The sequence below is a fragment of the Henckelia pumila genome, unplaced genomic scaffold (genome assembly GCF_033568475.1).
Source record: "Henckelia pumila isolate YLH828 unplaced genomic scaffold, ASM3356847v2 CTG_466, whole genome shotgun sequence".
Lineage (NCBI taxonomy): Eukaryota > Viridiplantae > Streptophyta > Magnoliopsida > Lamiales > Gesneriaceae > Henckelia > Henckelia pumila.
In genome coordinates, this window is record NW_027331833.1 from 1258052 (window position 1) to 1274146 (window position 16095).

Genomic DNA, 16095 nt, shown 5'->3' on the forward strand with positions numbered 1-16095 from the left:
GTTCTTGAATGTGTACTGTTTTTTTCTTGCACAATCATCGATCAATTGAACTGGAAATTGGCCTTAAGAAAGATCTTGAAATGAGACCAAAACATTAGAGAAGAACAAATTTCAATAATCGCAATGGCGGATTGTACTCTGCGGAAAAAAAATTGTTCCTTAATTTTGTTATTTTGGTCTTCCTTTTTTGTGGAAAAGGGACATCGAATCTATGGTTGATATCCAATCTTGTGCCAAAGATCAATTTCAGAACTTTACTCGTACATCTGAATTTATCCTAAATTCTCAAATAATTTGACCAGTCTAATTAATATCTTTTTTATGCTTATTATTTTTGCCAATTTATTTATGTTTTAATTTGAAATGCTTCTTTATACAGATTCAAATGCACTATATCAATTTTTATAGTCCACGTTCTTTTAATTCTCTTGTATTTTGGAGGGATGTTTCTAAAATGTTATCCCATTTTTTTAACTCCAACGATCGAGTATCAAGGGGGATGTTTGTATTTTTTTGATTAAATGAAATATCCTTCCTTTTTGTTTTAATTTTATTGATTTTTAAAATTTATTTCTAAAAAAATATCAAACTTTATTATCTTATATACATTTATATTGAGTATCACCCTTTTTTTTTTTCAGTTCTCAGTCATGAACTTTTTCCTCATATGCATGTTCGCTTATGACTTGTCTAAACTTTATTTTTATCTTTTTTTTATTACCTTTAAACTATTTTGAAGTATCCGATATCACCAAAGTTTTTTTTGAAAATAGTCTCACGAATATTTATATGTAAGATTGGTAGAGTCGATCTATATAAAGTGAAAAATAATTATTTTTGATGAGTTGAGTCGAATAAAAGATTCGTTTTATAAAATTAATTCGAGATTTGTGAGATGATATTATAAGATTTTTAATGAAAATAAACATTAAAATCAAAAAATAAAAACACAAACACTCATCAACCGACAAAAGTTTATTTTCACTTACAAAAAGGGAATCGACAATATTTCTTCCAATGATTAATCAGATAACACGAAATCCAAAGGAAAGATTATGCAATGATATCAATGATTTTATGCGTCAACATAAAAAGAATAATAATTATATTATAAATTAGTCCTAAAATCATTAAAGGACTAATAATTATGATTCAAAATCAAATCCCATTATGAATTAGTCAAACTCTTTAGCTAACCTTTTGGAACTGTTTAAAGGCACGCCAACAATTATAGATAAATCAATTATTTTATTAGTCACGCTAATTGTCGTTTCTCGGCCGCTTAAAGCATAATGACGTGCCATTTATTATAAGTATCGTTGTTTGGTATCATATAGTTTAAATTATTATGGGAGGTGGCTTGAAAATTATAATTATATATATTATTCTAAAGACAAAGTTTACAAAATCGTCTTAGGTAATCTCAATTGAAAAAGATAATCTTGTTTAATTTGCATGTCTTGATCAAAACTGTGCTTATTGCTTAATACAAAAATCTACGTGTTTTGTGGGTCCCGCTGATTTCGGCGTTCAACTCATGCTCGAGTCAGCATAGAAATAGACAGTGGAGTGATAGGTTATTTATTTTTGTTTTTTGTTTTTTACATTTTTATTTTTTTGTTAAATATGATTTGTCTTTATTTTCTATATTATAAATTGATAATATTGTTATTTATTGATTGGTTTTCTGCAAGAATATTAATAATTATTCATTCTAAAAAATCGTTTATAATTTTACTGCTCAGGAGATAAAAACAAATTCGAATTATTCGTAGATTTACAAAACAAAAAATATATAAATTTTAAAATATTATTTATTACTAATTTTTTTAAGTCTTTAATATTTATGCTTTATTTCTAAACTTAATTCCAGACAGGGGCGCATCTAGAAATTTTATTAAGGGAGGGCAGCCGGTCAAACTAAAATATCTATATATATATATATATATATATATATATATATATATATATATATATATATATATATTTTAATAAAAGTTTAAATATAATGTTCTCATTTAAATAATATTTTTAGATTTCAAATTTCACTTACAATTTTACCCTAAAACTTGAAATTTTCTCAAAATAATTAATAATAACTTCATTCGGCAAACTAATATATATATATATATATAAATATAATTAATAAATATTTGTAATAATATTCTCGAAAAAAATTATCTCTTCACTGCAGTTGTCGCGACTCGTAAATTAAAAGCCAAACTAACAAGTTCTTAAGCTGACAATTCTTGCTTCAACAATTTGTTTTATGTTTAAAAAACTTAAAACTCATTTGTGTTTTGATTTTAAACTTGATGATTGAAATTCAATTTTTTAAAGACTATGAACCACAATTTTTTGGGCCCCTTTTCACACATTAAACGATGAAAATTAAATTAAATTTTTTAATCATTTTTTGTATTTCTGTGTTTGATTCTTAATTTATGTTCATAAAATATAATATTTTAATTATAAGGGTATATTATTAATTTTATTAAAAAAAAAATTCAATGGGGCAGCTGCCCCCTTGCCCCAATGTGGAGCCGCCCATGATTCCAGATCAAGTCACATTTTCAGAAGAATATTATTCGATGTGAAATGAGATTAACGTAATTGATTTTAATTTTAGTATATAGTGATATTAATGAAAAAAAAACTTTAAAAAATGAGTTTGCTGAATGAAAATTGTGAAGTCAAGACTCAATCCAAGAGGATATATTATATATGTATTTTTTATATATATAAATGCGGGAGAAAAAGACTCTAACACGAAGCGGATCGATGTTAAAAAATGACATCCATCGTGTCGAATATAATTTGTAGTTAACAAAAATTAAAGTTTAAATGATTTTGAATTAATTTTTTTTAATTGAAAATTTATATTATAAATTTGAATATAAGTCCCTTCAATGGATATTCTTTTAATCTAAGAAATAGATTTTTTACATAATTTTATTTTAGTAATTTTTTTTCTCAAATGACGGGGTCGCTTGATTTGGTGTTTCTAAACCTCTGGTGTTGAAGATTTCTTTAGGCTTTGGATAAGAGGATTTGATTTTGTAGGGATTTAAATGATGAGTTTGAAATGATACATATATTGAATGTATTCAAATCTATCATAATCATCATTGTATCTAATAGATTAGCAAAAGATGAATTTGAAATTCACCGGAACAAAAATTCATCCAAATGATCAAATGAGATTTAAAATCAATTATTTTAAAATTCATAGCTTCCAATCCTTCCATCTAAACACAAAAGTTATCAGAATAATATTATTTAATTTAATTTAAACCAGTTTGTTATCTTGCTTTCCTTGTATTGGTTTACTATTTTACTCCATATATATATATATATAAATATATATATATATATATATAAATATAAAGTACTCAGGTAAACGTATTGTGTGCTTATATAGTCTTTTTTTAATTAAAAAAAGGAAAATTGAAAAAAAAAAAGAAATTAAAAGCAAAAGCCTTAACAAAAAAAAATAGAGTACATTTTTAAAGTGACATTTTCGTAAATAAAAAGTTATCAAAGGATCACAAATGCGCATAAAATTTACAAAGACGTAATTAATTTTGTAAAATAAATAATCATCAAAGAGGAAAAAAATAAAAAAAAAGATAGAACACATTAATGTACCAAATCCCCTGAAGCTTAATATAGTGTGTGTATCTATGTTACGGTAGATTAAACTTAAATGGTCTTGACTAACCGATTTGGTATGTTGGTGAAACCCTTTTCAAACATTCCATAACCAATACCATTTTTCATATAACGACAGTGTTTTGGAGAGCTTTTAGAAAGCACTTCTCAACTTTTCATTAACAAATTTTGCAATTTTATGAAATTTTGTTAATGAAAAACTGAGAAGTGCTTTCTAGAAGCTCTCCCAAACACTACCAACATATCTTCTTTTGATTCTTTTTTTCCCTCATACGGATCAAAATACTAACAATCAGCATACTCATGTGTATACATAAAATTAAGAAAATAAATAGCATAAAACATTTTTCATTTCTATATATATATATATATATATATATATATATATATATATATATATATATATACACACACACATATATATATATACATATCTTACTATCTTATTAAGTATGTGTACCCTAGAAAAATTGTTTTTGGTGCCATGGTAAATTTTCTTAAATTTTTCGATTATACCCCACACTTTAAAAAAAAACTATCATGTCTCATTTCCTTCCACTTTCTCTTCGGTTTTTCTTCTAACCTCCTTCTTTCTCTTCCATTTTTTCTACTCTGTCAAACTAAAATTTTCTCAGCCGCACTTTATCAATTTTGAGTCTTTACCAAATTATATATTTACGGAACGCGCATCGCGTGTGGCAGTGCCACGGTGGCTTATATAAATTAAAATTGAAATCCCTATACTAAATAATTTTTAATTGATTTGATGAAAGTTTATTAAGATTACAATAATACACTCACTGTGTAATGAAAGTTTTTTTTTTTCTTCTACTTAAAATACATTATTTTTTATTTTTAATTCAATTTTATTTTTATCTATATTTTAAATGTTTAAATACTTTATCACTATATCATTAATTTGAAAATAAAAATTATAATGTTTAGTCAAATACTTCAGCTGTGTGTAGGGATGACAATTTCCTCCGAATTCGATGGAGAATTCGATACCCGATCCGAATGGAGGAGAACATGGAGGTGTTTTTGGATCCGATTAAATAAATGGGTAATTGGGTATGGGGATCTCGTAGGATGGAGAAAGATGTAGTAATATCCTATCCATACCTTACCTGATACCCGATTAAATATATATATATATATATATATATATATATACACACACATATATATACGTACACATATTAATTTATATTAAATAAATGATAATTTAATGTTTTGTTGAATTATGTTAGTTGGATGGAATAATAAAAATTATTAATATAAAATTAATGATATTTTTTAGGATTTTTATTTTTTATATAATTTTTAGGTTGTAGATTTTATTCTATGTTTCATTTTTTATTTTTGTCTTAAAAATTTTGGTATAAAAATCTAGTAAATAAATATAGTTTTAACAAAAAAATTCAAATTTGGAAAAAAAAAATATTTTTATGGAGTAGATACGATAAATGAGACATGAGTAAGGTATGGATATCCGATCCTTCGACGGGTATGAGGATGGGATTAAAGGTGTAAAAACGGGCCAGCGAAACGGGCCGGCTCACAACCCGTCGCAACCCACCATTAGGCGGGGCGGCCCACCTTTTAGGCGGGTTGGGAAAACATCAACCCAACCCACCTATTTTAGCTGACGAGGCGGGCCAACCCGACGGGTTTACGTGTAAATTGGCGTGTTTTTGCGGACCAACCCGCAACCACCACAACCCACCTTTAGGCGGGGCGGTGCGGGCCGGCCCACCTTTTAGATGGGTTGAAAATTTTTCCAACCCAACCCAACCCAATCCACCAATTTTGTATGGCGGGGCGGGCCAACCCGACAGACTTAACCTATTTTTACATCTCTAATGGGGATGAAACTGAATACCCGATGGGTATGAATATGGGTATGAGGATGAATTTAATAAATAAGTCTGGGAATGAAGACACGATATCCTACCCATGCCCGACCCATTGTCATCCCTAATTGTGTGTAAATGAAAATTAGTTGTAAGGAAGCACAAGATAGCTAGCTAAGAACGATGCTACATTCATTCAGTTTCATTTTTTTTTTATCACAATATATATTTCTCTTTCGAATCTATAACTCCATTAAAAGCATCTACTAATATCACTTCAATTTTTCTTTTTTTGGCTTTAAAAGATATTCAATACAGAGTTATCGTAAAATTCAATATTTAAAAATTTATCAAATAATTTATGATATGATTTGATGTATATATACAACGACAATTTTATTCGTCAAGAAAAAGCCTAACCAACAATTGATTATCTTTTTTTTAAAAGAAAATTCTAAATAAAAATAATAAAGGTTTTTATGTCGTTATACAAAGTAAAAATGACGCATTTTATTTATTTATTTTTTTTGAAACGAAAAACAAACAGTGACACCAATTTTAAGGAACCTCTCTTGGACCACGCTAATATTGCCGACACTGTTACTCGATAAATGAAAATATTGCCCCTAAACGAGATGAGATCAAGCTAATTAATTTTTTGTTACACGTTCATTTGTCATTTTACTAAAATGTTATAGTTGTTTATAGCAATGCATCATAAAAAAATTTAAATCGTAGTGAATATATGTACTTTGAAAATAAATATATGGATGACTAGATTTCTCATAAGACAATTTCAGTGATATTTATTCGTGAAACATTTCAATTATGTTCATATTTACAACCAAAAAAATATTTTTGCATATGCTGTTTAAATAAGATATATATCTCAAAAACTATTTTTTTGAACATAGATGGTAAAGAATGAATAAATCGGATGGGGCAAGTGAGCGACCAATCCATATATAATATAATTATATATATATACATGTATTTATTGTGGTGTCGGCCATAATATTGCGATGGTTAGCATTTAGTTCGATAAGGGTCCAAGAGCACCTCCACCCTTCCGACATATTGCGACGACTCAAATACCAACGAACCTTATCTGCCCACGTGTACTAGCTTAGCTACTCTCAATTTTTATTTTTTGAGCGGTAAGATGTCATCATTTGTTATAATTCGGGTCTAAAACTCGAGATCTCATTGTATAAATGAAACTTTAACTCTAAATGAGTTATACGTCATCGACATTTGTTCTCTAATATTTTACCTTTGGATGGACCTATAATTACGATTAAATATTTTCAAACAAACTTTTTTAAGAGTTATAATTAGAGTTACAGTCAACATCGAGAGTGACGGGAAATAAATTAAAAGAAGAAAAATATTCACGTGTTGGATTATATTCGTTTGCACTAGTCAAAGAGTTAGAGGACTCAATTATTGCATGTGTTATATCAACTTGTAGATACTGAATTAAATAACTCGTACATCAAATTTATATTGTTTGAGTCTATTTTAACTGGAACAAAAAAACATAACAAGACATATCATAATAATAAAATTAAATCTGTAATTTAGTTTCAATCTCCAATTTAAACATTACATTAATTACGTGTTGATTTTTATTTTAAATGGTTTATAATTAATGAGTCAGCATCACAATTCAATTTGAATTCATGGTTGACTACACGGCTCGATCGATTGGTCCCCCATAACTAATTAGGTTTTATTGCGAGAACCCTCTTCAATATTTATTTATTTTTTTTAAAATATATATAATATATAGAAGTCAAAATGCGGCAGCTATACAAAATAATTATGCATGTGATTATGAATTAACCTTTCATTAAATATTATATTGTATAGTACAATTAAGTGCACATTTAAAAATAAATGATCAAGTATTTGGAGGGTTGACCAAATTTTAAAAAAATTAAATTCTTATCACTTTAAAATAGTCATGAAATAAAATAAAATTCTTATACTGGCGAAAGTAAACAAAGTATTTCCCTGATTTTTTTTAAAAAATAATTAAATAAACCAATTTGCCGTTCATATTTAATAAATTCGTCATTCCATACATGATATCATGGCGAAAGTGAACAAATAATATTAATATTTTGACAAATTAGCCAATTTATTCGGTTAAGATAAGTGAAGCATGCAGTTTCATTAATATTTAATTTGACAACTTTTCTTCAAAAAAAATATTTAATTTGACAACAAAGCTTAATGAATGATCTGTAACACTCTTCAGGTTCACGCATATTCCCAATAACTTCCAACTTGTACAACACTACCTTCTCCTTTTTAATTTCAACAAACACATTCAAAACTGATCTACCATTTCCAATAACCCAACCGTTTATATATATATATATATATATATATATATAAACTTATATGTAACGGTGTTAGAGTTAATTTTATAAAATGAATATCTTATTTGACCAAACTCATGAACATATATTGTTTGAATTTTTAAATTATTAATTTTTCACTGTAGATATGGATCAAATGATTCGTCTAAAAAAAATAGATCAGTGAGAGACCGTCACGCAAGATACCTACTTCGTTATAACATAATATTGAAAAAAAAAATGAGAGTTTTTCCTTCATACGTACAGACATACATATATATGTATGTATAAAAAGTTTTTACCGATTTTGTGGCATAATTAAATGAAAATATTAATTAACCATTTGGTTTATAATTGCAAATTTGGGATGGTCGTTCCAAATTAATTACTATTCTATGGTGCTCTCTCTTTATCTAGCTTGAAAATTATTGAAATTATATTAGTAAGAGGGAAGAGTTTAGGTTCATGCATGTAGTTCAAATAAAAGTTAGGATACTTTGAATATTTAAAAGTTGTTTACCAACTAACAAGCACTTCTAAATAGTTTGTCCATCTTTGGGAACCACGATGATTCAAGTTCAAACTTTAATTGTAACAAATATTTCTTTTAATTAAAACATAACAGATTTTGTGGATATATATATATATATACATGTACACTTTTGCTTTAATATTTCTGATTTTAGTCTATGTTGTGAAATTTCAATTCTATTTAGTATTATATTTTTCAATAATTTTTTTTTTTACAATTTTAGTAATTTTCATCGAAACTATTGATGTGTCACCACAATATCCATGAACACCACGTCGAGAAAAAAGGACTATAATTGCAGGGGAAAAAAACAAAGATGACAAACTAATTAAAAACGGAGATTGATAACATGGAGGATTGAAAATAAAGAAATGGAAAAAATGTATTTTTCCTCTAAATAACTAATATAACAATATGAGGGTTTTGGTTTTCTTTGGACCAAAACTGGAAATAAAGGAGTAATAGGATCATCTTAATTAACTTGCATAATATAATTTTTCTAATATTTTTAAAATATATATAGACGTTACCGATATTTTTTTTATTTATGTAAATTTGGATTCTTTACATTACATCATAAATTATAAATAAATCACGAAATATAGGTTTCATATTATATGATGATTTTTATTAGTCGTTGGCAATGGAGGTGAGTGATTGTAACCTTGGCTATTAATTTTATTTTTTATCGAGGTATGGACTTGCAATAGTTGTGGACCAAAATTAATTGATTGTGGCTTTTTTGCTTTTATTCATAATCTCTAATTACTTATTAGCCCAGATACTTCTTACACTGGCCTTTCCCAATTACTCGCCATTCTTTGTATACATATCACATATAATATAAGGTGAATTTAATATTTACCAGTGATGTCTTAAGATAAATTTTGGAAAATCAGTTTTTGAACTTACATGTGTTTTCAAATAGATTCCGGGAAGAAGTCCTTCCCCGCGTGATATTCACTAAAATTTGATGACCCGAGTTCGACCTAAGCCCAAAGCTCCAAATTCGTAGGCGAACTTGAAACCAAGCAAAGAGTGTTAGAGGGGGCCGGGAGGGTGTCCCGGCGTAGCCCCTCCGACGCTCAAGTTAGAAATCAGAAATAAATGAGTGAAGAGGAGAGCTTGGGCGCCCCTAAAAAATGAAAGTAATGAGTTGCAAATGAAGTGAGCAAACCCAATATTTATAGAGTAGAAGGTAGGGGACCACGCACATTTCGTAGGGGATCACATGAGTGAGACTCACACGCTTGTTCATCCGAGACTCGCCCTTGAGGCGAGAATGAAGCTAAGAGGTCTTGCCCTTGAGATGAATCTTAGGCTAAGAGCTCACCCACCTCAGGTATGCTCTACCTTGGCTACTCTCCTCCGCCATCGTCATCCTCAACTCCTAGGCTCGTCCACATCTCACCTCATCACAGGCTCATCCACACCCCACCTCATCACCTTCTCATCCACACCTCACCACATCACCTTCTCACCTCCCTCTACTCCTCCACTCTTAGGCTCATCCTCAACTCCAACTCCCACCCTCACTCCAACTCCAACATGCCTCGCCTCAACCACCTACCTTCATGTGTCAATCTTAACACTTAAACCTGAACCCGGGCCTTGTGTCTTGGCTATGGACTCCAATTGGGCCTAAACATATGATGGGCCCATTCATGGGATATCACCAGTCTCCCCCTCTCAAGTCGAGTTGAATCGCAAGTTCAAAACTCGATTGTTTGAGTTCCATAACCAAGATCTTGATTTTTAAAATTTTTACTCAGAGACCGAGCTATATATTTAGTCATTCTTCTTTAGAAATATTTTCGTTCCTTAATCTTTGGCCAGCCTCAACCCCATCGTCTTCACCCTCACCCACCTCTTACGACATAGCTTACACCATTGCTCCTAATATTTTTCAACCCTTACCATCCTCGCCCTCCTAACCTTCTGCGCATCATTTCGATCTCAACTAGCTTCTCTAGCTGCCTCACCAACTGCTTGACCATTGGCTTCACTCAAAATACTCAAATGTCTGTTTATCTGCTATCTCATTCATCAATCACTACTAACTCCTCTACTAGGCATAGCCTTAGTAGGAAATTCAAAATTTTCATTCACTCCTTATGGCAGGGAAAATACAAATTTTATTTTCCTTCTCAACTCAAGCTCACCTCCTAGTTTATACCCTTAATAACAAAATTCCCGAAAAACTTTGCGGTGCGACATGACGACTTTTGCGGGATTAGTTGTTAGGGTTGAGGGATCAGGCCTATACCCACCATTTGACCCGGCTGTCTTTTTCTAATACTGGAGTACACCCATACTTCTCTTAGAATCGCCTCTTTACTTACCTCCTTGCCACTTTAGCCCCATTCTGTAGCTCGCCTATCACCCTCTCCAACCTCTTCAGCAGCCTCGCCCCTTACCCCTCGCCCCACGGCCTCGTCTCCACCCTCGCCCCTAAGCTCTTCACGCATCCTCATTCTCGCCCTCGCCCCTCACCTCCATCCTCTCCCCTTCACCTCCATCCACACCCTTGCCCCTTGCCTTCACACCTCACCTCCATCCTCGCCTCTTCACCTCCATTCTCACCCTCTCCCCTTGCCTTCACACCTCACCTCCATCCTCGCCCCTTCACCTCCATTCTCGCCCTCGCCCCTCACCTCCATCCTCTTCCCTTCACCTCCATTCTTACCCTCTCCCCTTGCCTCCAGCCTTGCCCCTTCACCACCATTCTCGCCCTCGCCCCTCTACTCCAACTCGCCTTGCCCCATCACCCTCGCCCCACCACTTTTACCCTCGCCCTTGCCAACATCACTCTCGCCCCACATTCTTCACTCTCACCCTTGCCAACATCACCCTCGCCCCACCTCCTTCACCCTTTCCCTTGCCAACATCACCCTCACCGTCACCAAGCTCACCCCATATCCTCATCATTAAGATCGCCCCATCACCTTGCAGCCTCGCCCTCACCAAGATCGCCACATAGAATCATCACCAAGCTCGCCCCAACAACCCAGCACCTCACCCTCGCCCATCACCCTCACCTGCCTCAATCTCCTCCACCAAGTTCCATCCTTATGAGAAAAATACAAATTTTCACCTTCCAATCTCGAACTCCTCTACTTGGTCTTAGCCATAGTAGGAAAAATGTAAATTTTCACCTTCAACCCTCTAAATCCTCTACTTGGACTTAACCTTAGTAAAAAAAATATAACTTCATGTTCCAGCCCTCTAACTCATCTACTAGGTTATAACCTTAGTAAAAAAAAAGATATATATAAACTTCGACCTCTAACTCCTCTACTAGGTTATAACCTTAGTAGGAAAAAAGATATATATAAACTTTGACCTCCAACCCTCTAACTTTTCTACTAGGTTATAACCTTAATAGGAAAATATGAAAGGATTCATCTTTTAACCCTCAAACTCCTCTACTTGGCCTTAGCCATAGTAGGAAAAATGCAAGTTTTCACCTTCCATCCACTAACTCCTCTACTTGGCCTTAGCCATAGTAGAAAAATATGAACTTTAACTTCCCACCCTCTAACTCCTCTACTTGACATTAGTCATAGTAGCAAAAATGCAAGTCTCCAACTTTCACCCACTAACTCCTCTACTTGGCCTTAGCCATAGTAGGAAAAATACAAGTCTTCACCTTTCACCCACTAACTCCTCTACTTGGCCTTAGCCATAGTAGGAAAAATGCAAGTCTTCACCTTCCACCCACTAACTCCTCTACTTGGCCTTAGCCATAGTAGAAAAATATGAACTTCAACTTCCCACCCTCTAACTCCTCTACTTGGCATTAGTCATAGTAGGAAAAATGCAAGTCTCCACCTTTTACCCACTAACTCCTCTACTTGGCCTTAGCCATAGTAGGAAAAATACAAGTCTCCATCTTTCACCATCTAACTCCTCTACTTGGCATTAGCCATAATAGGAAAAATGCAAGTCTCCACCTTTCACCCACTAACTCCTCTACTTGGCCTTAGCCATAGTAGGAAAAATATGAATTATAGGCGAGATACACCTAAGGACCCAAGGCCTAGGAACCCAACAAAACCATCCTTCGCCCTCGATCAAAATAACACTTATTAGTTTTAGAAATAGAAATTTATTTCATTAAAATTCAAACAATTACACGAGTAATAGTTAAAAATGAAATACATCGACAATAAGCTTAAGGATAACATTTTCTAAGGCGATAAATATTCCAAGACCACTTCCAAGCCCCGCCATGAGCATCTCTCAGTAGTAAGCTCAAGAACTAAGTTTCTTCTCACAAGACCCCAATTTTACTTCTTCATGACTTTCCTCCTCTTCAATTACCTGCATTTTTTTCTCAACCATCGACAATATACTTCTTCTACTCCTTATCATGTTAACCTTCATCCGTGCCCTTTTTCCTCCTTCTCTCACCACCCCGTCATAACATCGACGTGCCACCATTTGATCCCCCCGCAAGACCCCAACTTCTCTCCCTACTGGAAATTTGAGCTTTTGATGATATGTAGAAGCAATGGCTTTAAAGTCCTTCATAGCCGGCCGACCCAAAATTCCATTGTACGAAGAGGAAGCATCTACCACCGTGAAGCTCACCATCTTCGTTACCCTCTTAGGATCCATTCCCATGTACATCGGGAGATCAATTTGTCCCATAGGTCGAATAGCATGACCTGTGAATCCATACAAAGGTGTTGAGATAGGCCCCAATTCAAATCCTTCTATTTTCATTTGATCCATCGTCCCTTTGAATAACACATTCACTGAACTCCCACTGTCAACAAATATCCTTGCCACATCATAATTTTCGATTGTGACTTTGACCAACAAAGTATCATTATGCGGAGCCGCAACACCACGAAGGTCTTTGGGTCCAAAACTGATGATGGGATCTTGCGGTAAATTCAATTCCTTAGATATCTCAAAGTTCTCCATCCTCATCCTATGTGCTTCACGTGCTCGCCCAGAATCATCGGTGGCACCTCCTGAAATCATACGAATCACACTTCTCGTAGGATTGTTAGCATCGTCCATCATCCTCCTTCGTTGGTCAAATCCTTGAGAAGGACTCTGACCCTCTATATCCATTCTCGGCTCCTCCATTTCTTGATTTATCCAAGGAGGACCTCGCCTTCGCCTCGGGGGCGAATGAAACTCTTGACTACCTCTTGACGGAGTTCTTGATCTCCTCATAGGTGGAGGCAACTTAGGGCCTTCGTCAATCCTTTGCAAACTTCCTTGATTCTTTCTTTTCTCCTCCACCTTCATCACCTTGTCCCGGTTTTGAGCCAAGGGAGCATAAGGTGAGAATTTCCCTTTACCTCGTGCCCGGTCATCTTCTCTTTCTCCCATCCCTCGCTTCCTACCTCCCTTATCCGCCCCTTCCACATTACTACCTCCTTGCCTTTGCTCGGTCCTTCTGTGTTTTTGAGCATCTTCTAGATTCACGTACTTCTTCGCTCGTGCCAAAAGATCATCGTAGCTTGATTGAGGTTTCTTAACCAGAGACTTGAAGAATTCACCTCCTTTCAACCCTTGGGTAAAAGCACTTATCAGTATATCAGGAGTGGCAGTCGGAACTTCCAAAGCCGCACCATTAAAGCGTTGGATAAACTCCCTCAAAGTTTCTTGGTCTTGTTGCTTCATCACAAACAAACTCAAGTATGTCTTTTGGTACTTCTTGCTACTAGCAAACTGATGCATAAAAACCACACTGAAATCATTGAAAGACCTTATGGAACCGGGTTTCAACATATTGAACCATTCATACTCGACATTTTATACCATCAGAGTATTGATGCAATAAAGCGGCGTTCTCGAATCTTCCCATATGTTCCTCCGGGTCCTTACTTTCATCATATTCTCCCACGCTTGGCTTCTTGAAACTAGCTGGAAGTTCTTCCTCCAAAATCGCAAGGGAAAACGGATTTTCTTTCTTAAAAGTTGAACCTTTACCTCCAAGTTGTTGTCTCAACATCCTTATCTCCCTCCACACTTCCTCCTTCTCTTGATCATCCATGCCCGGAGGAGGTATGGTTCCCCCTACCTGACTCCGCTGACCCATTTCATCCTTACCTGGCACTTTCTCTTGCTCTTTCTCTTGCTCATTAACCAGGTCTCGTGAGGCTTCTTGATTTTTCTTCACGGCCTCTTCCACCACCTTAGTGATAAACTGACCCAACTCTTCCAAGGTTATACTCCCCACCGTATTCCTAGGGGGAGGCTCCCCCCTCCTCGGCCCTAGGCGAGATGAGGTGGTGTGAGCTCTTCTACTCCCTCTCCTTCCAACCATCTCTACGTCTCAACTCAAATTTCCCACAGACAGCGCCAAGTGATATTTACTAAAATTTGATGACCCGAGTCCGACCTAAGCCCAAAGCTCCAAGTCCGTAAGCGAACCTGAAACCAAGCAAAGAGTGTTAGAGGGGGCCGGGAGTGTGTTCCGGCGTAGCCCCTCCGACGCTCAAGTCAGAGTCGGAAATAAATGAGTGAATAGAAGAGCTTGGGCACCCCTCAAAAATGAAAGTAATGAGTTGCAAATGAAGCGAGCAAACCCGGTATTTATAGAGTAGAAGGTAGGGGACCACACACATTCCGTAGGGGACCACATGAGTGAGACTCACGCGCTTGTTCATCCGGGACTCGCCCTTGAGTCGAGACTGAAGCTAATAGGTCTTGCCCTTCAAATAAATCTTAGGCTAAGAGTTCACCCACCTCAGGTATGCTCTACCTTGGCTACTCTCCTCCTCCATCGTCATCCTCAACTCCTAGGCTCGTCCACATCTCACCTCATCACAGGCTCATCCACACCCCACCTCATCACCTTCTCATCCACACCTCACCTCATCACCTTCTGACCTCCCTCTACTCCTTCACTCTTAGGCTCATCCTCAGCTCCAACTCCCACCCTCACTCCAACTCCAACTCCAACATGCTCGCCTCAACCACCTACCTCCATGTGTCAATCTTAACACTTAGACCTGAACCCCGGCCTTGTGTCTTGGCTATGGACTCCAATTGGGCCTAAATATATGATGGGCCCATTCATGGGGTATCACCGCGGATCTGTAATCGTCAGTTTTTTCATCTTTCTTTTTGTTATTTTGGATCTAATATAGTTTAAGTATGATACTTTATACGTAAACTTAATTATGTGTCATATTGACGGATCAAATTAGTTATTATATATTTGTGGCCCAAACTTAATGGGCATCGATAGATAAATCATAAAATATTAATGAGAGAAAAACTTTTATAAAATAATAATACTTTCATGTAAATTTAGTACTGATACCGTGCATATTTGTCAAACTTATCTGATCTCATGGATTAATTAATAACGTGTACTTAACAAAAAATTCTCATTCGACGTAAACGAAAATACAATCGGTAGGAATTCATTATACGTTATCATGACGTCATTAATACGTTGGCCTGAGAAGTGATGTGCCCGAATATGATTTGGTGTGGTGAGACGTTCTGTAGTGACCCGCACCGTGATCACCTACTAATCAGAAGCTTAAGCATGCATTTAACTTAAATAATAAATCATCAGAAATAATAGCGAAATATCATAAATAAATCCTCAAATAAAGATACAACCAAATCGAATGTCCAAATGAATTAATCCAAGTGTATCAGAGACAAAAGTCTAGACAGATATCCTTGCTGGTCA

General features: G+C 34.5%; 1 protein-coding gene across 1 annotated transcript; it reads right to left on the reverse strand.

The window, feature by feature from the left end:
• Positions 1-12677: 12677 nt before the first annotated feature.
• Positions 12678-14712, reverse strand: LOC140872490 (uncharacterized). The gene is made up of 2 exons (XM_073275334.1): positions 14191-14712; positions 12678-14114 (listed from the first exon to the last, which is right to left on the reverse strand). Exons 1-2 carry the CDS (start codon positions 14710-14712, stop codon positions 12678-12680), a joined length of 1959 nt encoding a protein of 652 aa, XP_073131435.1.
• Positions 14713-16095: the final 1383 nt, after the last annotated feature.

Coding starts and splice junctions, on each gene's coding strand:
- LOC140872490 (XM_073275334.1), bottom strand. CDS start 14,712: ATGGTTGGAAGGAGAGGGAGTAGAAGAGCTCACACCACCTCATCTCGC. Junction 14,115..14,190: donor CTGATGGTATAAAATGTCGA/GTATGAATGGTT, acceptor TTTATGCATCAG/TTTGCTAGTAGCAAGAAGTA.